Genomic DNA, 20,745 nt, shown 5'->3' with positions numbered 1-20,745 from the left:
GTACCTATATCCCAAATTTCAGCTTTCTTGGTCAATTTGGTAAAATTTTGATTTTTTCCTTCATTTTTGGCCTAAATTCGATTTTCAAAAATTCACCAAATATTGAAAAACGCACTTTAGCACTTGAAATTTTGACAGGTGATGAATTTTTGCATGATCTTTCGATCTACCTTTGTAAAGTTTGAAAAAGTTCGTGCAAGTCCTATGTTAAAACGCAAAATCTGCGATTTCGGCTGACCTGTCAATCAAAATGGCCGCCATTTTGTAAGTAAGGCCAACTTTTTTTTTTGGCAAGTTTGCTTTAAAATGTTCCTTAGGATGTCCCCTTTAAGAAAAAAGTTGTCTCGGAGGATCGGCGGGGGGGGGGGTACGATTACTCCTATTGTCATATGCCGGACTATAATGCTTTCAGGAACACAGTTACAGCAATTTTCAGCTCAACTTTTTCCCCTGATCTCTTTATTAAAAACATGTGAGTAAGTAGATTTATTGTTGCATGAATCTTTTGATCAAATGTCTTCCTTTTATCATAAAATGAGACGTAAGCATCTTAACCAACGGAAAAGTTTTCAAGTGAGGATACAGCATTCGAAAAAGTAACACCATCCTATAGTCCTAAAAGGATTGGATCTGATCCGGAAATTTCCTGCGTCTAATTTGATCAGACCAAGGCTGACCTGATCTGATCGGATCAACGTTTTGATTGGATTAGGTTTGTTTACATCTGAATCTGATCAAATTCAAATAGAGAAGATCTGATTGGGCCTGTTTACATACGAACAGATCTGTTTAATCGGATCATTATTTTGATATGATGTCGAAATTTTCCCGATTCAATTTGATCAATTCGGGATTCGATCGTATTACATCTGCTCAAACTTGATCACATCCGATCATTTTTCCTCCTAGCATGTTAAATTTCCGACGTCATTTAAAATTTGATAAATTTTTATAAGTTTGAATTTACCTCTTTCCCTCTTCCCCTCTTCCTCTCAATGAACACGAAATGTATGACTTTCACGCTTTCAAATATTCATAAAAACCACATCAATTTTTTTAAAATTTTGTTTTGTTTTTTTTGTTTTTTAAATTCTGAAAGTGAAGCCCAAGATTATAATATATTTTTAAAAATACCTTTCTTCGGTATTTTTACAGTGATGTTGCAATTGTTGCCCAAACACTTGAGCAATCAAAAAGTGTTTTTTTCGACTTTTATTTCCAGTTCTTGATTTTATTTGGTCTTCAAAATTGCATGTGTTAGGTTCTTTATCCAGATTTTTGTTTTTTTTTCGGTTTTGTTTTCATATTCTTTGATCTTTTTTTTCAATTTTTTATTTTATTTATTTTAAATTTTGAATTCATTATCACTGTTTTTGATTTCACTTTTAATTTTCTATTTCGTTTCAAGTTTTCCATTTCTTCATCATCAGTTCTCAATTTTCAGTACAATTGAAGAAAAATTGTTGAAAATAGAGAAAAAATTTGTAAAACATCTGAGGCATTGAATAAAACAATGCCAAACTTTGAGTTTTTTTTTTTTTTGTTTTTTTTTTAGATTTTTAATTATTTTTATGCAAATTTTCGTGAATTTTAAAATAATTTTATACAAATTGGTTGAAACTTTGAGTAAAGTTTAGGGTAAGCAATCAATCATCGCAAAATCTGACAAAACTTCGACATTGCTCACTCCACCAATTTTCAGTTGAATTTGTTCACATTTTTAGACTGATTTTAGAAAATCTAGCCAACATCTGGATCACTCTCGGAAATGAAATTGTAGGTGATACACGACAAGGCGACACAAAATGACTCTATAGGGAACGAATGTATCACTCAAAAATTAATTAGCTACAGGCGATGAGACGACATGACGAAACTCAATAGTTGTGGTCCTATCACTGAAAACTGGCCTAAATTCGTTCGCGAACGAATTGCTCAGAATCAACAAATCATTCGAAATTCGAAAACGAGCGAAACTCCGCTATAAATGACATCTAATGTTTGGGCACAGAAAATTTCCACCTTTTTCAAATTCATCGATCAATAAGGAAATCGAAGATAAATAATTTTTGACTGAGAAACTCTGCGAACGATTCGCTCTGAAATTATGAATCATTCGAGAACGACTGAATCAGTCGTAAATCAAATCAGGTCTTCAATTCGTCAATTAAAAATTAAAATCACGAGTGAGTGGCTCGTGAACGATTTGCCCGGAGAAAAAGAATCGTTCGCGAACGAATGAATCAATGGAAAATCGAATCAAGTGCAAATGACAATGACAAAACTTGACTGTTTTAATCCTATCATTAAAAAGTAAAAACTGGCCCCAGTTCGTTCGCGAATGATTTTCTCGGAGGAAAGAATCGTTCGCGAACGAATGAATCAATGGAAAATCGAATTACATACGTGCAAATGACAATGACGAAACCTGACTGTTTTAATCTTATCGTCAAAAATTGATTCCAATTCGTTCGCGAACGATTTGCTAGGGGAAAAAATCGTTCGCGAACGAATGAATCAATGGAAAACGGAATTATGTGCAAATGACAATGACGAAACTTGACTCACTTGACTATTTTAATCCTATCATCAAAAATTGATTCCAATTCGTTCGCGAACAATTTGCTAGGGAAAAAAATCGTTCGCGAACGAATGAATCAATGGAAAACGGAATTATGTGCAAATGACAATGACGAAACTTGACTGTTTTAATCCTATCATCAAAAATTGATTCCAATTCGTTCGCGAACAATTTGCTCGGGGAAAAAAATCGATCGCGAACGAATGAATCAATGGAAAATCGAATTATGTGCAAATGACAATGACAAAACTTGACTGTTTTAATTCTATCATCAAAAATTGATTCCAATTCGTTCACGAACGATTTGCTACGAATTTGACAATATTTTTTTTGTAGGGGTGAGGGGGTGAAAAATTCAAAATTTGGCAATAATGATGTGTGATATTTCGAAATGTATGTTTTTGGGATCGCAGAATACGAATTTGACAATATTTTTTTCGTAGGGGTGAATAGTGGGGGATGAAGGGGGTGAAAAATTCAAAATTTTACCATAATAATGTGTGATATGTCGAAATGTATGTTTTCGAGGGTGCAGATCACGAATCTGACAATATTTTTTTCGTAGGGGTGAATATTGGGGGATGAAGGGAGTGAAAAATTCAAAATTTGACCATAATAATGTGTGATATGTCGAAATGTATGTTTTTGAGGGTGCAGATCACGAATCTGACAATATTTTTTTCGTAGGGGTGAATGGTGGGGAATGAAGGGGGTGAAAAGGGTGAACAATTCAAAATTTGACTATAATGATGTGTGATATGTCAAAATGTACTTTTTCGAGAGTGTAGCAGGGGTGAAGGGTGGGGGATGAAGAATTTTCTGTTGGGGAGCCGTCAAAGTCCCAGTAAGAAAAAATTTGCAACATTTTAACAAAATTCACTATGATTTTTCACTACAACTGACTGTGGAGGTCATTGGGTCACTTTCGGTCAAAAATGACAATTGAAATCTTGAAATACACCATCTCAAGTATTACCAGTCCACTGGAATTTCGCATGCATCTACGTGCGAAAATTTGTTCTATTCCAATTTATGCAGCTGAGTTGGCAGTTGGCAAAAACTAAAATCCAGTAAATTGATGAAAAGTACTTACTTGCAGTTGAATTATTCATTCTTGGTACATTTCGACATATCACACATCACATCATTATAGTCAAATTTTGAATTTTTAACCGTTTTTACCCCCTTTATCCCCCACCGTTCACCCCTATGCAAAAAATATTGTCAGATTCGTGATCTACACCCTCAAAAACATACATTTCGACATATCACACATCATTATTGCCAAATTTTGAATTTGTCAACCCCCTCACCCCCTCACCCCTTCAAAAAAATATTTTCAAATTCGTATTCTGCGGCCGGCCCCAAAAACATAAGGGAGGATATCATTGTATGTACCATTGTTTTAGGGTTCACTGAAAGTTTTTGAATTACAGGCGTTTTGAGGGTGCTCACAGCCCACTGTGCGTCATAAAAATTATTGGAATCAACAAAAAATGGGGGTGATTCGTTCGCGAACGGCTAGCTCAGAAACGGCGAATCATTCGAGAACGACTGAATCACGTAAAAATAAAATTAGACAATACAGATAGAACAAGAGCGAAAATGTTGTCAATCTATTACCCATGAAAATTGTGGATGATTCGTTCGCGAACGATTTGCTCAGAGGGGAGAAAAATCGTTCGTGAACGAGTGAATTTCTAAAAACTCGAATTACGCATAAGTGACATAATGAATGACAAAACTTCTACAGTTCCGATCCTATCATTCAAAAATTGAATTCAATTCGTTCGCGAACGAATAATTTAACTGGTCTCGAAAGTAGCATCTTGAAAGACCCGAGCGAATCGAGGGCAAAAGTTTTAGAAAATTTTTTATCCGAAAATCGAATTTTTTTCAAATAGTCTGAGTAAGCTATTATTTCTGGCATTTTTCTGTTCAATTTCTCTATTCTTGAAATTTTTCAAAACACATCCCTCGTCTCTCCATCATACCTATCTTTTCTACCACACGTATAACTTACATACGATGAAAGGAAAAGGAAAAAAATACGTAAAATTGGCCAATTTACTTACGTTCGTTGCCATAACATTGCATAATTTTAACAAACTGTGGTGCTGTAAACACACATAAGAAGATGCGGTATTATAATATGCTCGTTACCATACCAAATTGATGGGTATTGTTAGTCTCAAACGAGCGTGAAATGGATTTTTTTTAACGTGGTAGGTAAGTACCCGCATATTGCGTTTTTTTTATACACGCTGTTCGTTATTTTTATTCTTAATTGGTAAATTTATACCTACGGTTTCTCATAAATTGAATATTATCGTTTAACGATGACTGATTTTATCAAGTCTGCTGGATTTAAAGAGACGAAAACGATAGGTACATACAAGCTATGATGACGCCAACGAGATAAATAATTAAAGTATACGACACCTCGAGTGTGCGGTTTTCTAATTCGGCCGGAAAATCACGTAGTCGATGGTTCGTTGGAATGACGGATGTGACTCTTTATGTAGCGCCAGCGAGCGCCACGTCGACGTAATTAAAAAGAGAGTTAGATATTCGCAAATACATTTTATTGAATGAGAATGACGATAGGCCTATATCTAGTCTTATGACGTACTAAGCCAAGAGCTGCGAGCTATGAGATTTGTTTTTATCAATGGAGGAAAAAAAATGTTACAATGTATCGTCATAATCAGCAAATGACGCCCGAGTAGCTTATGTAACATGGAAGTGTAATTGTGCCGAGGATTAGATGCGATAATCTTATACGAGAGCATGATAAACATCAATATAGACGACTAAGACGACGCAGCAGCAGCTATATGAGTATAGGAAGATGTGTATGTACCTATTTTGAATATGCGAGATGGTTAGGCTGTATTAGTGTCTGAAGTATTCAGACATTGGCGTAAGTTTTTAATTCATTCCGAACAGGTATTTAAAATGCATTCGTGCCATTCATGAAAATGATTCGTTACGATGGTTGAGTTGAGTCATTAGCGTGCGTGATTGATTCGCGATGTCCGGGCTCGTGCTGATTATTTCTGGTGTGCGTCTGTGGATTCACGCTCGAGATCGGTTAGGTATTGTTCTTGATTTTAAAAAGTACCAAAGATGATGCTTTGGTACAAAAATGCAACTGGAATTTAATAAATATATATCTACTTTTGATTTCCAAAGACTGCGGCCGAATATTACCAACATGCATATAAAAATAACTGTAGATGAAGTATGTTACTATTGGTGGTCAAGAATTTTTCAAAGAGAAACACGTTTCTCATTCAAGGGCACGAGAATATGACGCGATCTGTGGGGAAAAAATCGACGCACATTTTGTAGATATATCCGAAATCAGATCGTTTTTTATGGTGTGTTTTGAAGGACCTTGCACCATAAACCTGTACAAAAAATTTCAAAGAAAAAATAAAATTAATTGAACAAGTTAGGTGCTTCGGGGTGAGACACCGAAGTGGGAGAGATTCCGCATTTCCTATACCTCAGATTGTGTTTCATCAAAAAAACTTAATTAAGTAAAAATAGATTCCTTACTACCTACTTAGTATCTTATCCACTTTTGGTAGCGTTACCATTAATATATAGTTTTCAAACATTCGCGATTTTCATTTGGAAAAAAAAAATTTTTTTAAATGTTTTTTGAAAAATTATTTTTTTGGCTCAGAAGCAAGATATTGAAATGAGACCTCAAAGTATGGAAAGGGTAAGATTTTCTTATGCGATTTAATTGCGGAATCTCTCCCATTTTTTTTTTTTTTTTTTTTTTGAGAGATACCGCATAATTTGAAAATGAAAATACTCATAGTCATAAAATATGTCCCTATCATCAACTCGAGTAGGTACTCATGGATACCTAACTTTCGGTTGATCCTATTACCATCGTCTAAGGTTAATTAGAGAAAAAATAATTCGCGATTGAAAAAAGTGCTGCATCTCTCCTGGAAGCACCTTATGAAAAATTGAACATTTCTCATCGAGTATTTTGGCGAAAAAAAATTGATTTTTTCCACTCTTTAATGCACACGTTGATCACAGATAAAAAAAATGGCCACTGATGGGCCGATAATGGACCAATTGGTCACAATTTACTCAATTTTAGATTCATTTTTCATACATATATTTATTTCATAAAAAACATTAATTTGCATAATACAAATTTGCCAAATTTTTTTTCAAAAAAAGGTTAAAATTTATGCATTAAAGAGTTGAAAAAATTGCACAATTTATACCAAAATTTTAACTGACAATGAATTATTAATTTGCCAAATTTTTTTTCAAAAAAAGGTTAAAATTTATGCATTAAAGAGTTGAAAAAAATTGCACAATTTATACCAAAATTTTAACTGACAATGAGTTTTTTTTTCAAGTGCCTATATTCATAGTATGTACATTGTACATATTGCATACCCGAATAAATTCACTTTTTAATTTATTTAAAATTATTCATCATTGCAGCATTCAAAATAATAATATCAATTTTCAAATATATGCTTTGTAATAAAATCAAAAAGTTGAAAATTTCATGAGCCCGTATCTAAAAAAGAATAAATATGTACTAAGTATGTACCTAATTGGCATTACGAACAAATATGTAGGTACATACATATTTAGTATTGAAATTCGCGCCAAGTGCTGAACAAGTCGCTCATTTTTTATTTATTTTTACATGCAAGTATTGCCAAGGTACTCGGCGGTTGGATTTATTTTCTTTTGAATTTTCAAATTCTTTGCAATAGAAGTACTAGGTACATATATTTGATTCAGATGGCTACTTTAATACGTTCGTTGAATTTGAAATACCATTTCGGAAAATTTGGAAACGTGTCGATTATTCAATTGAAAAATTTACACATTAACGTGATTCCTCTGACCACAAATTCAAGTATTGCAGGCAGGTAAGTTGATATAGATAACTGCTGCTAGCTTCATTAATTATTAAATATAATATGTTTTTATTTTTACATACATCTAGGCTACCTGAAAAACACATGAATTCAAAAATGCAATCAATTTTCTTTTTCTGCTCAAACGTTGCTTTATATGAAAAAAACACAACACTAATCCTCACAAAGGAAACTTTTGCAGTCCGTCTTCTCTAATTCAGCTGAAATTTGACTTACTGAAAAAGTATGTCACCCAAACATGAGAACCAAATTTTTAGCTGCCGAAGTTGATTTCATTATTTTTGGCGAATTTTTAAAAATGACATGAACAGCTTATTCGTAAATTAATTTTTTACCAAAAGAGTAGAATATTTGAAATAAAAATCTGAAAATCGATTTTTGTGCCAAAGTTGATCCGCCAAATCGATTGTGAACATTTTCCAGTCCATTTAGATTTCCTTTAGGACCTTCGAATTACTCCAGAGGGCGCTGTAGCTAACTTTGGCAGCTGAAAACTTTAACCTGTCATGAGTTTGACATTCAGAATCAGTTAGAGCAGGTGAATTGCATTTGAGTTATTTGTTTTTCAAAAACGGACCGTTCTGTAACTTTTTAAACATTTTACACTTCCATTTAGTATGAAAAATACCTACTTGGTCACATATTTTTCAACCAGTCAGATTTGCGATTCACTTGTCCTAATTGATTCGATATACAAACACCTCATTTCCACCATTTTCGAAAATGTTCAAAAATCAGAGAATTATTCAAATTATACTTCAAAAGCTTAAAATTTGGTTCCAAGATCTCGGTGGCACGCTCTTTCAGTGAATCAAATTTAAACCGAATCGAAAAACGAGCAACAATGTTTACATGTACCTACCTGATTTGTATTCAGGCTTGCCACATTCAAATTCAACCATGACCTCGTGAAATTTTTGCAATTCTAGAATTTTCAACGAACAATTGAAAAACATCCGAAAATGTGAGGACGATGAATCAAAATTCAGAGTAGCGCATAATATTGTCAAGAAAGTTCTATCAGATAAAAATATTTGTTTTGGATCTTCGATTATTTGTGACAAAAACGAAGAAGTACGTGTAGACTGTGTATATGAATCGCGATTCGCCACTTTACAGTAAGATTTACACTAATTTTTTCACAGATTATAGAACACAACGTTACTGGAGGAAAATACAGTCGAATGAAATTATTTTTAAACGCGTGCCAAAACTTCACACCAAAATCCAAACTGACTGACGAGTTCATTTTGCGTTCTTGGATTTTGGGTTACCTTCCTTTGATGGTAGGTAATACAGACCTGATATATTCAATTGAAAAATAAGAATTATGTAATCTTCAAACTCGAATCTCATATCTTAATCGTCACGCAATCCAATACACCTTTCTTATTTTTAGCTCACGTCTTCTCTCCTGATACTGGACGATATATTTGACAAATCCGAAACCAGAAGGATGAAACCAGCATGGTATAAAAAAGTCGGCGTAGAGGAAGCCTCTCTTCATGCATTAATGATGAGCACTGGTGTTCAGATGATTTTGAAAACCTTTTTCATTAATGAACCTTATTTTTTGTCATGCCTCGACATCTTCACAGAGGTCGGTATACATACTCGTATATCCACTTAGTTAATTTATTAATTTCAGCTTTTTTGATCTACCTACCCACTCATTCGCTCATTTTTTTTTCAAATTTGCACAGGCATATTGGGCAGTTGAAAATGTAGCCACACTGGAATGCAACAGAATCGATATGTTAGGTAAAAACAAAGAATACTTCACATGGGAAACCTACGACATAATTCGTGTTGCTCTGAATGCGAGCAATGCATTCAAATTACCAATATTACCAGCGATGAATATGGTGAGTTTCATTTACGAAAATTCTTACCCTATAATTAAATTTACCAGGAAGTAATGCCTCAAGTAATTAATTATTCATAAATAATCAGGTAATCACACATATTATACCTACCTCTAAAGTAATAACATAAGTAATAAAAAATTATACAGGCAGGCATAAAATACGATCACGTAGCAGAAGATTTGGAAAAACTATTCGCAGCATTTGGTAAATATTCGATAATTCAGGTGAGTTGCATCGGACCTATCTATTTACTTGAATGACCATCATTTTGCAAATACATACATAAGACGTCGATGTTGTATTGTTTTGATTACCTAGAATGATTATAACGATGTATTTGATGAAACTAGCGGTAAAGTACATACTTTACGAAGACATCAAAAATGGCAAACTCAGTTGGTTCATCTTGACAGCACTTGAGCATTGCAACTACACTCAAAAAGAAATCCTACATGTAAGTGATTAAGTATATAGGTATTTGAAAAATATACTACCATGTCGATAAATTTTTCAATGAATTAATTTCTCTGCCCATAGGACTGTTATGGTAAAAACGATCGTGAATGTATTGAAGCTGTCGTCGAAATATACCAGCAACTGGATTTGAAATGGAAATATTTCAAGTATCTGGAAACAATGTCTCGTGACATTTCGCAGTTTATAAATGAAATCGACGATGTTAGCTTCCAAAAGCCTTTATTAGACATGTTTTACATTGTAGAAAATTGGTACCCTAATTCTCATTGTCAAGTGTTACAAAGGCCTACAATGGAAATGCAGAATTTTTCAAATTGCGAGTAGGCAATAATTTGACCAAATTCGTATCAACTCGCAGCACTCGTAGCAAAAAGCAAAATGACCTATTGAGCAATTTTCAGAATAAGTAAACTTAGGTACCTACTAAATCTCTACCTATGTAATTCCATTTTCACCAACTAGCCCTCCAAACAGTGAAACACCAGAAAAAATAGAAGAAAATGAAGAAATAAAACATGGGTAAATGAACATTCTCGAAGATTTTCTGCATGTGATTTTAAAAAATGTTTGATGATTTAATTAAATAGGTAGGTAGCTATAAGGTACCTACAATAATTTTCAATGATTTGTTCTATGAATTTTTGTGCAAACCAAAAACTATTAAAAATGACTTCATTTTTTACGAGTAAAAAAATCATTCCTTGGGTGTCACAAGCGAATCCAGGCGACTTGTCCAGCTTGGACATCATATATCGACGATGGTTCATGGTTAAAAAAAATTAGCTGCAAAGCAAACAGGATGGCGAGTTATTTTGATTTTCCATTTTTTTATTATTTTTAATAAGTGAAAAATTCACCCTGAAGGTGTTACACACGGATCGCAGCGACTTGTCCAATCAAAAATCTGACGTCATATTCGTATTTAGCGTCACAAAAAACATACTATTTCAGGTGTCGCACGAACGAAACACTTTTTTGAACTTTTACCCCCTTTGGGGAGGTGCTGGGGGCAGTGGATGGGGTCCAATCAAAAATCTGACGTCATATTCGTATTTAGCGTCACAAAAAACGTACTATTTCATGTGTCGCACGAACGAAACACTTTTTTGAACTTTTACCCCCTTTGGGAAGGTGCTGTGGGCCATGGATGAGGTCCAATCAAAAATCTGACGTCATATTCGTATTCAGCGTCAGATTCCTCTTTTTTTTCACTAAAGAAACCACAATAAAAGCATTTTTGAAAAACCTGGACTTACGTGTTTTTTAAACCAAGCCATCGAAAGGCTTTTTCATAATTGATGAAGCAAAGGTAGATGGTTTTGTTGAATTCTCAAGCCTTTTCAATTGTCTGACAAATTGAGGATTTGTTCTCTTGTTCTCTTCCTGGAACAAAACTTGCCTGTTCTGGAGGTATTTTTAGGAGTACCTTGCGAGCGTGAGATATAAGTAAGGGAGATTGTTCTGTAAAAATTTGCATCATTGCGTTTCAAAATACTTTCCTAGTTACAGAAATGAACAAATGATATCATTTCACAGTTTGGCTTCATTAATGCGAAATCTTTGCGAAGGGAAAATTTTCAAAGCACGAATTCACTTAAAAATAAGTGATTTGAAAATTTTTGATCGCTCAGTAGAACCCTGAAAGTGGTCTTGGAATTTGACGATAATGGCATAGATCGACACAGAATCTCAAATGCATTCATCTGAGACCAGAACATTTTTCTCGAAACTGGTTGGGTAGAGACAGGAACGAAAAAAAAACACGATTTTATCAAAAATTCCTCCTCTTTGATGGCCCATGTATCTCCTCCCAGGGCACCTCCAGGGCTGAGAAATTTTCTGAGTGACTTTCAAGTAAAAATAAAGGTGTCTGTTGAATCAAGGCAAAATCCTCCCACTTCTTTTTGAGCGATCCATCCCAACGAATAAAGACATGCATCTAAAAAAGTACCTATAACGGTGATTTTTCTATCATTGATGCAGCTGCCTTAAAAATGCCACTGCACATTGATCAAATACAAAGTCATCACCAACAGTTGAAACAGTTCGATTGTAGATTAGGAGATACCCTTGAATAAACCACTTCGGGCTCTTGAATTTGGGTACAAATTAAAATTTGAAAACAATTGGCTAACAGCCAACGTAATAAAACTTGTAATTTACTCAACAAACTAGCTCGAGTACATGAAAATAAGTTTTCGTCTATTTTTTTTTTTTTTTTTTTGATTTTTTGAAATATGATATAGCGTGTGATTTCAATCTATGCGACCAACGAATATTTATATACATATACTAAGTACCTAATTGGCATCATGGACAAACACTCGTACTTAGTATTGAAATTTGCCTCAAGTGTTGAACAGGTCGCTCATTTTAATGATTTATTTTTACATTCACGTATAGTCCAGATCCTCGGTGGTGGGATTAATTTTCTTTTGAATTTTCAAATTCTTTGCGGTAGAATTACATTTCATTCAGATGGCTACTCTAATACGTTCGTTAAATTTGAAGAACTATTTCGGAAAACTTGGAAATGTGTCGATTATTCAATTGAGAAGTTTACACATTAATGTGGTTCCTCTGACCACAAATTCAAGTATTGCAGACAGGTAAGTGAGTATAGATAACTGCTAGCTTCATATTGAATATTAAATTTATGATTTTTTAAATACATCGAGCCAAAGTTGATTTTTTTATTTCTTGCGAATTTTAGAAAACGGCAGAAATAGCCCATTCGTGAATTAATTTTTCACCAAAAGAGTAGAAGAGTATTGAAATAATAATCTAAAAATCGATTTTTATGCTGAAGTTATTGATCCGCCAAATCGATTGTGAACATTTTCTAGTCGATTTGGATTTCCTTCAGAATGTTCGAATCACTCTTTGGCAGCTAAAAACTGTAACCAGTCATGAGTTTGACATTCAAAATCAATTAGGGTAGATGAATTGCATTTGAGTTATTTGTTTTTCAAGAATGGACCATTCCATTCTGGAACTTTTTAATAATTTTATGAACTAAATCCGAGTTGATGGGTTGTAAAGACCGTTTTGTCAAGGGGAAACTGAGCAACAATGTTTATACGTGTACCAGTACCTGAATTGTATCCAGACTTGCCACTTTCAAATTCAACCATTTCTGAAATTCTAGAATTTTCAACGAACAATTGAAAAACATCCGCACGTGTCACGACGATGAATCAAAATTCAAAGTAGCGCACAATATTGTCAAGAAAGTCCTTTCAGATAAAAATATTTGTTTCGGATCTTCAATTATTTGCGTCAAAAATGAAGAAGTACGTGTTGACTAAGTATGCACTTATTTGAATCACAATTTTCCACTTTTGAGTCAGATTTACACTAATTTTTTCACAGATTATAGAACACAACGTCACTGGTGGAAATTACAGTCGGATGAAATTATTTTTAAACGCGTGCCAAAGCTTCACACCAAAATCAAAACTAACTGATGAGTTCATTTTGCGTTCTTGGATTTTGGGTTACCTTCCTCTGATGGTTGGTAATAAGTACAAAACTTTTATTCAATTGAAAAAGGATTATGTAATCTTCAAACTCGACTCTCACATCTCAATCATCAATTCATCACGAAATCCAATATGTAGGTACCTTTCATATTTTCAGTTGACGTCTTCCCTCCTGATACTGGACGATATCCTCGATAAATCCGAAACAAGGAGGATGAAACCAGCATGGTATAAAAAAGTCGGCGTAGAGGAAGCTTCTCGTCATGCATTAATGATGAGCACTGGTGTTCAAATCATTTTGAAAACTTTTTTCATAAATGAACCTTACTTTGTGCCATGCCTCGACATCTTCACCGAGGTGAGGTATACCTACTCAAAAGATTTAAATACAATTCGCTCTACTTCATCCTATTTTTTTTTCAAAATTTGTACAGGCATATTGGGCAGTTGAAAATGTATTCACCCTGGAATGCAAAAGTATCGATATCTTAGGTAAAAACAAAAAATACTTCGCGTGGGAAACCTACGACATAATTCGTGTTGCTCTGAATGCGAGCAACGCATTCAAATTGCCAATATTGCCAGCGATGAATATGGTTAGTTTCATTTACATACGAAAGTTCTTGCCCTATGATTTTATTTATCAAGTTATGCAAAAATTATTCAGGCAGGTATAAAATACGATCACATAGTGGAAGACTTGGAAAAACTATTCACAGCATTTGGTAAATATTCGATAATTCAGGTGAGTTTCATCGGACCTATCTAATTAGGTAGGTACTTGAATGACCACCCTATATCATTTTCCAAATACATAAGACGTCGATGTTGTATTGTTTTGATTACCTAGAATGATTATAACGATGTATTTGATGAAACTAGCGGTAAAGTACTATACGAAGACATCAAAAATGGCAAACTCAGTTGGTTCATCTTGACAGCACTTGAGCATTGCAACTACGCTCAAAAAGAAATTCTACACGTGAGTTATTAAGTATTTTGAAAAATATTTCTTTCATTCACAACTCGATGAACTTTCTAATGAATTCATTTCTTTGCCCATAGGACTGCTACGGTAAAAAAGATCCAGAATGTATTGAAGCTATTGTCGAAATATATCATCAACTGGATTTGAAAGGGAAATATTTAGAGTATATTGAAACAATGTCGCGTGGTATTTTGCATTTTATAAATCAAATCGACGATGTTAGCTTCCGAAAGCCTTTATCAGACATGTTCTACATTGCAGAAAACTGGTACTCTCATGTCTAACTTGGATTCTAAGAAACCAATTTCTCAATGTTGAACCCCATTTTCACCAACCAGCCCTCCAAACAGTGAAAAACTTTATGAAACATGGGTGGATGAATATTTTCAAAAATTTTCTGCATATGTAATTTAAAAAAATGTTCAAAGATTTGTTTTGAGAAGGGAAGCACTTATAAGTACTTAAGAAAAATGTTCTTTGGGGGGCCTGGGTTTTCTTGAAAGGCGAAGCGAGTTTTTTATTATGAGGAATCATTGCAATGCAGGAATTGAAGAATTTTGATAAATTTCTCTTATTATTTTTTTTTCCATCTCATGAAGGCTCCGTGCAGTACGACCAATATTTACCTATTCTATTAGACGGATAAGGGAAGTTTTGTTTGTTTGTTTGATGCATTTTTAAAATTGGATAACACAGAAATTAAACATCTTAATAAAAATCCTATTGCATATTTAATTTTTTTATTTCGTTCAACTTTGCAGGGCTAACGTGGAAATTGAACATTTGTTTAGGATTTTCTCATTTGATGCTTTAGAGTCCAGAAAATGTATGTAAGATGATCAAAATTTGCTCAAGGTTTCAAATTAGCTAGGTATATGTACCTAAATAATGAAATTAGGTTATCAGAGGTTTGTATTGAATTGGAGAACGAATTTTCATCAATCGTAGATAGTGAAAAAACATTTCATTTCAAAAATCCAAAGTTGCAAAAATGAATAAGAAAATATGTTTTTTTTTTGTGGAAGGGGTGTAGTTGAAGCAAGCTTCAAACAAGTGACCCTGGCAAATGTAAGATACCTACTAAGATCTCTCACAAAACTTTGCACTCCCCACCCCACACACACCTCTCTGAAAAAAGCAATTCACACCATCACTACAAGCCCCACATCACACGTCCCTGACAGATTAATACATTTCCACATTCATTTTTTTAAAAACAAATATAAAAACATACAATCTTAAATTAAGACGGAAAGGAGCCTGCATGAATCCTGATCTGGTTCCCAGCAGAGATGGTCAGGAGCAGGGGCCCCACTCAGTGGCTACCAACCAGTGGTGTCTTGCCTCCAAGCAGAAGGGGAAAGATTGTTGGTACTGCTACGAAGGACACCATTGCACCATATTACCTAAATAAAAATAGTACTTATCTGAAACACTTCAACATATACTAGTTTCAGGCATGGTAAATATACGCAACTTAAAATAGTAATATATATGTAGCACAAGGTAGATTCACAGGCTTGGTTAGGCAAGGCACTCTTGTATTTGTCCTAGTTTGCTGTACATTAACAGGTAAATCAACAAGTTGTCAAATATTTGAGATGGAATAGATGCATGGTGAGTTCCAGCACCCTGAAGGCCCCTGTTGCAGATCAGCCGCTAATTTGGCACAAAGATACACGTATCCCACGAGACACTCATGGACGTGAACACCTATCAATGTGTGGTCCAAACAGCCAGAGTATAACTGCAGCAGAACCAGACACCAGCCAGATAATAAAGAATGTAAGGAAGGATGTAAGTCCTACTATGACATCACAGTTGTAGTATGTGTGACAGCGTACATCAAAATTGAGCTGCATCATGAAGCTAAACTCTCATCTGATCTCATCTTCCCAATCATAAAACCTACAGCAGTCTTCACCAGACTGATGAAGGAAAACTAGGTAGAAAGAAGGAAAACTGGTGTAGGTATAAACAGAAGGACACAGGGTGCCCAGAAATATTGTGAACCCCAAAGAAAGTTTTTCATTAAAAATATAGGTTAGCAACGTGAAATACATAGATGCATATGATTGGTGGAATGTTATCTCTCGAGTCCTACCCATACAACAATGACCATGCTAATTTCGATGTGAATGTCGACCCATCCACATCCGTCACTTTTGGATGCCACATGTCGATGTGAATTTTGACTCTGTGTCGAGCCAATTGTTGATGTAATTGTTGACCAATGTTGATCGGCATTTATATCAACAATTGGCTTGACACAGGGTTGAAATTTACATCGACATGTGGAGTCCAAATGAGACAGATGTGGATGGATCGACATTGGCATCGAAATTTACGTCGACCTCCAGCTATGCAAAATTGTTAAATTTTAGTTTCAAAATTGAAAATTTTTTCCAAAAATAATCTTCTCTTACACATTTAGGTGGCCATTGCTCATGCTGAAAGCGAAAGCAGCATCGACGCAGAGGCCACCTCCGAGAAGTACAGACAGAAAGTCCATATTCAGTATAATTGAACATTAAACTCTTTATACTGAAAGGTGCAGTAGGTTATCTAAGAGTACTAAACTAATACATTTTCATGTTGATGACATGTCAATGTTAATGTTGATGTGAATTTTGACATCAACAAATACATCCACAATATCAACTTAATTTTTCAAATTTGAGAAATCTATGAAAATTTGATCGATGTTAGTGTCGATGTATTTGTGGATGATCGACTTTCACATCGACATAACATCGACAACTCCAAACTATGGAAAAGTGAATAATTTTATCAAGGCCATTAAAAAATTTTTCTCCCTTCAAACAAAGATCATCTTTTCAAATGTTTACTGAGCTTTTAAGCACGGTCGACATAGTTGTGGATGTAAATTTCAAGCATCAAAATTTTACATCAACATGTCGACTGACAGAAGATTCCTATTAAATAACTTATTGGTCACTTTTCTATCATCATGTTGGAAAAAAACGTAGTGGATGTAAATGTCGATGTCGACAATTGTTGTACGGGTACAACCAATCATGTGCTATCATTATTATCATTCACTGTGACCAACCAAAATATTTAGCAGAAAACTTTTTTAGGGGTACACTATATTTCTAGGCACCCTCTAGAAATACTTACTCATCTACCTACCTAAAACAGGGTGAACATTTTTCAAAGGGTGGGAGAAGGGAGTATGTGTTTCAAAAAACTACTAATTTAGAAAATTAATTCAGATGCAGAAAAAGAGAATTTTTGAAAAACTCCTCTACTTATCACCCTATGGCCTTACAGAAGTGTTTGGCTGTTTTCCCAATTTGTTTGAAATTGGTGATAAGAACCCAAAAATTAGCACCATTCTCTTCCAAAATGTTTCCCCAGTTACAAAAATGATATTATCTACATTTTCACAATTTATTGGCTTGATTAATGCGAAATATTTGCAATGGGTCTACTTTGGAAAGTACGTATAAGAAATTTCACTCCTGTCACTACCCAACCTGCTTTGGGATTTTTAGGGTTCTACCGAGGATTTGAAAATTTTGTTCTTCTCCAATATTTCGCATTGATTAATCCATAAAACATTGAAATACATCACTCTTGAAACTGGCGAAATATTTTGGAGGGAACTCGATGTTGCCAATTCATTAATTACTCTTGAAAATTTCAAAAAATCGAAAAAGTTTCAAAGTTTTTGGCTATTTTTCTCGAATTTTTGAAATTGGCAATAATGATCACTGGCACAATTCAAAATTTTCAAAACAGAATAAGCAAGTTGAGTAGCGACAGGAGAGAAAAAACACGATTTTGTTGAAAGTATCTCCTCTTTGAGAGCCTATTCCTCCTCTCTAAGGGCACCTACGGAGCTACTAAAATGTTTTCTGAGTGACTTTCAACTCAAAGTGAAGGTTACCTACTGAGCTGAATTAGGCCAAAATGTGGTGACTTTTTCGAACAATCCACCCTAATCTAAATTGCTCTTCCCTCGAGACACAAATTAAATCAGGAGACAATTTTCACCAGAAAATAAAAGAAATTGCACGAAACGATGTGGAAAAAATTGAAAATATTTCGAATACATTCTCAATATAAAAAATATATTTCTCAAAAAATGAATAAAGGCAATTTCCCAAAAAAGTTGCCCTAAATTTTGCAAATACCCCAAGCAGGGGCAAATGCGAAATTGAGTTGATTCGTATACCAATTTGAAAAATTGTAGTCTCCTTTTGATAATTATGTTGTACGTATAAAATTTATACCAAAATACGTAAGTAGGTAGCTGTAGGTACCCTGAAGATTTCATACAAATTGGTTCGTTACTTTTTGAAAATTACACTGTCAGAGTGAACTTATAATGAATAAAATAATCAGGTGTTTGACATTTTAATTACATTTTGGGAACCCCAGTTACACTGACGAAATTCCAGGGAAAATTGCAAGCGATTATTACTTGCCTTTTCATCTCTATTTATTCAATTTTTTTGTATAAAATTAATAATTCAATAGGCTACCAGTGGCTACTTTTGCCATTTTCAAAAATTCCCTAAAAATCGAAAAATCAACTTCAGCAGCTAAAAATTTGGTTTATAGATTTAGGAAACTTGTAAGCATATAAAATAAAGTTTCCTTGTGAGCATTTTTTCATTTCTTACAAGGGAACCTCTTGAGATGTCCGCCTCCGTTTTGAACGGGACCACGATTTTTGGAAAGAGCATGTTCTAAAACCCCCAAATCCAAATTTTCAGCTGTCCAAGTTCATTTTTCGATTTTTGGCAAATTTTTGAAAATCCAAAATTGACTATTTTGGTGATTTATGCTTTTTTTTTGAAAAGTACGTACTTGATCAGTAAAAATGTTCAAAATAAGTCCCAAAACTGATATTATCCCCCCCAAATCCAAACTTCGACATTTTCAGCCATTCTGGAGCCTCCAGCGCTATTTTTCAATTTCTCCAGAATTTTGAATTTGCTCCAGAAGGCGTGAATATGAATTTGGACATCTAAAAATCGAGTTGTGTGTTATACTCGATCTGTTTATCAAGTTTATCCACATTTGAGTCGGTTTCGGGAGGGACACCTCAAGAGTGGTTTTTTCACCAGTTTTTTTTCATTATAAGAAATCCAAAAAATCAAAATTTTACCGTTTGCGAGGAAATTTTCGAAATTTGCGCGAATCGCTGTATTTCGAACACAACAAACCCCCTGAGGCCGAGTTCCGCCATTTCCAGCCATTCTGGAGCCTCCAGTGCGATTTTGAAATTTCTCCAGAATTTTCCATTCGCTCCAGAAGGCGTGAATATGAAGTTGAGCAGCTAAAAATCGAGTTTTGTGTTATACTCGACCTGTTTAACGAATTTATCCACATTTGAGCTTATTCTGGAGCGGACACTTCAAGAGTGGGTTTTTGACCAGCTTTTTTCATATGCATAGTAAAAATATCCAACAATCAAGGGGAGGCCCAAGAAAGGCTGGAAATGGCGAAATTCGCTCTCGTGTGGTTAATTAATGACAAAATACAGCGATTTGCGCAAATTTCAAAAAATTCCTCACAAACGAGAAATTTTTTTATTTTTGGATATTTTTTTTATTTTGAAAAAAAGCTGGTCAAAAAACCACTCTTGAGGTGTCCCCTCCAGAATCGGCTCAAATGTGAATAAATTCATTAAACAGTTCGAGCATAACACACAACACAGTTTTTAGCTGCCCAACTTCATATTCACGCCTTCTGGAGCAAATTGAAAATTCTGGAGAAATAGAAAAATCGCGCTGGAGCCTCCAGAATAGCTGGAAATGGCGAAATTCGCCCTCGTGGGGTTAGTTCATGACGAAATACTGCAATTCGCGCAAATTTCGATAATATCCTCGCAAACGGTAAAATTTTGATTTTTTGGGTTTCTTATAATGAAAAAAGCTGGTCAAAAAACCACTCTTGAGGTGTCCCTTCCGAAACCGACTCAAATGTGGATAAACTTGATAAACAGATCGAGTATAACACACGACTCGATTTTTAGCTGCCCAACTTCATATTCACGCATTCTGAAGCAAATTCAAAATTCTGGAGAAATTGAAAAATAGCGCTGGAGGCTCCAGAATGGCTGGAAATGTCGAAGTTTGGATTTGGGCGGATAATATCAGTTTTGAGACTTATTTTGAACATTTTTACTGATCAAGTACGTACTTTTTTCAAAAAAAGCATAAATCACCAAAATAGTCAATTTTGGATTTGGGCGTTTTAGAACATGCTCTTCCCAAAAATCGCGGTCCCGTTCAAATCGGAGGTTGACACCTCAAGAGGTTCCCTTGTTAGCACGTTCATCCCTCCTGCAGAAAATAAATTTTTAAATAAACACCAATCAAGATCTCTCGACAAAAAAAAACACCTCTAAATTTCTCAACTACTGACCATCACGTACACG

General features: G+C 34.6%; 1 protein-coding gene and 1 long non-coding RNA gene across 2 annotated transcripts in view; one reads left to right on the top strand and one right to left on the bottom strand.

Moving 5' to 3' along the window:
• Positions 1–20,745, bottom strand: part of LOC135841868 (uncharacterized) — a 312,604-nt gene that overhangs the window by 66,559 nt on the left and 225,300 nt on the right. The window lies entirely within an intron of this gene.
• LOC135841257 (farnesyl pyrophosphate synthase-like) lies at positions 7,193–10,557 on the top strand. The gene is made up of 8 exons (XM_065358129.1): positions 7,193–7,506; positions 8,445–8,589; positions 8,661–8,801; positions 8,915–9,115; positions 9,219–9,380; positions 9,530–9,607; positions 9,702–9,837; positions 9,921–10,557. The coding sequence occupies exons 1-7, from the start codon at positions 7,376–7,378 to the stop codon at positions 9,801–9,803; spliced, it is 960 nt and encodes a 319-aa protein (XP_065214201.1). The 5' UTR covers positions 7,193–7,375; the 3' UTR covers positions 9,804–9,837; positions 9,921–10,557.

This window comes from Planococcus citri, chromosome 3 (genome assembly GCF_950023065.1).
Source record: "Planococcus citri chromosome 3, ihPlaCitr1.1, whole genome shotgun sequence".
Taxonomy (NCBI): domain Eukaryota; kingdom Metazoa; phylum Arthropoda; class Insecta; order Hemiptera; family Pseudococcidae; genus Planococcus; species Planococcus citri.
This window is presented reverse-complemented; position numbering and strand designations above follow the sequence as displayed.

Coding starts and splice junctions, on each gene's coding strand:
- LOC135841257 (XM_065358129.1), top strand. CDS start 7,376: ATGGCTACTTTAATACGTTCGTTGAATTTGAAATACCATTTCGGAAAA. Junction 7,507..8,444: donor AATTCAAGTATTGCAGGCAG/GTAAGTTGATAT, acceptor TTGCAATTCTAG/AATTTTCAACGAACAATTGA. Junction 9,381..9,529: donor TATTACCAGCGATGAATATG/GTGAGTTTCATT, acceptor AAAATTATACAG/GCAGGCATAAAATACGATCA.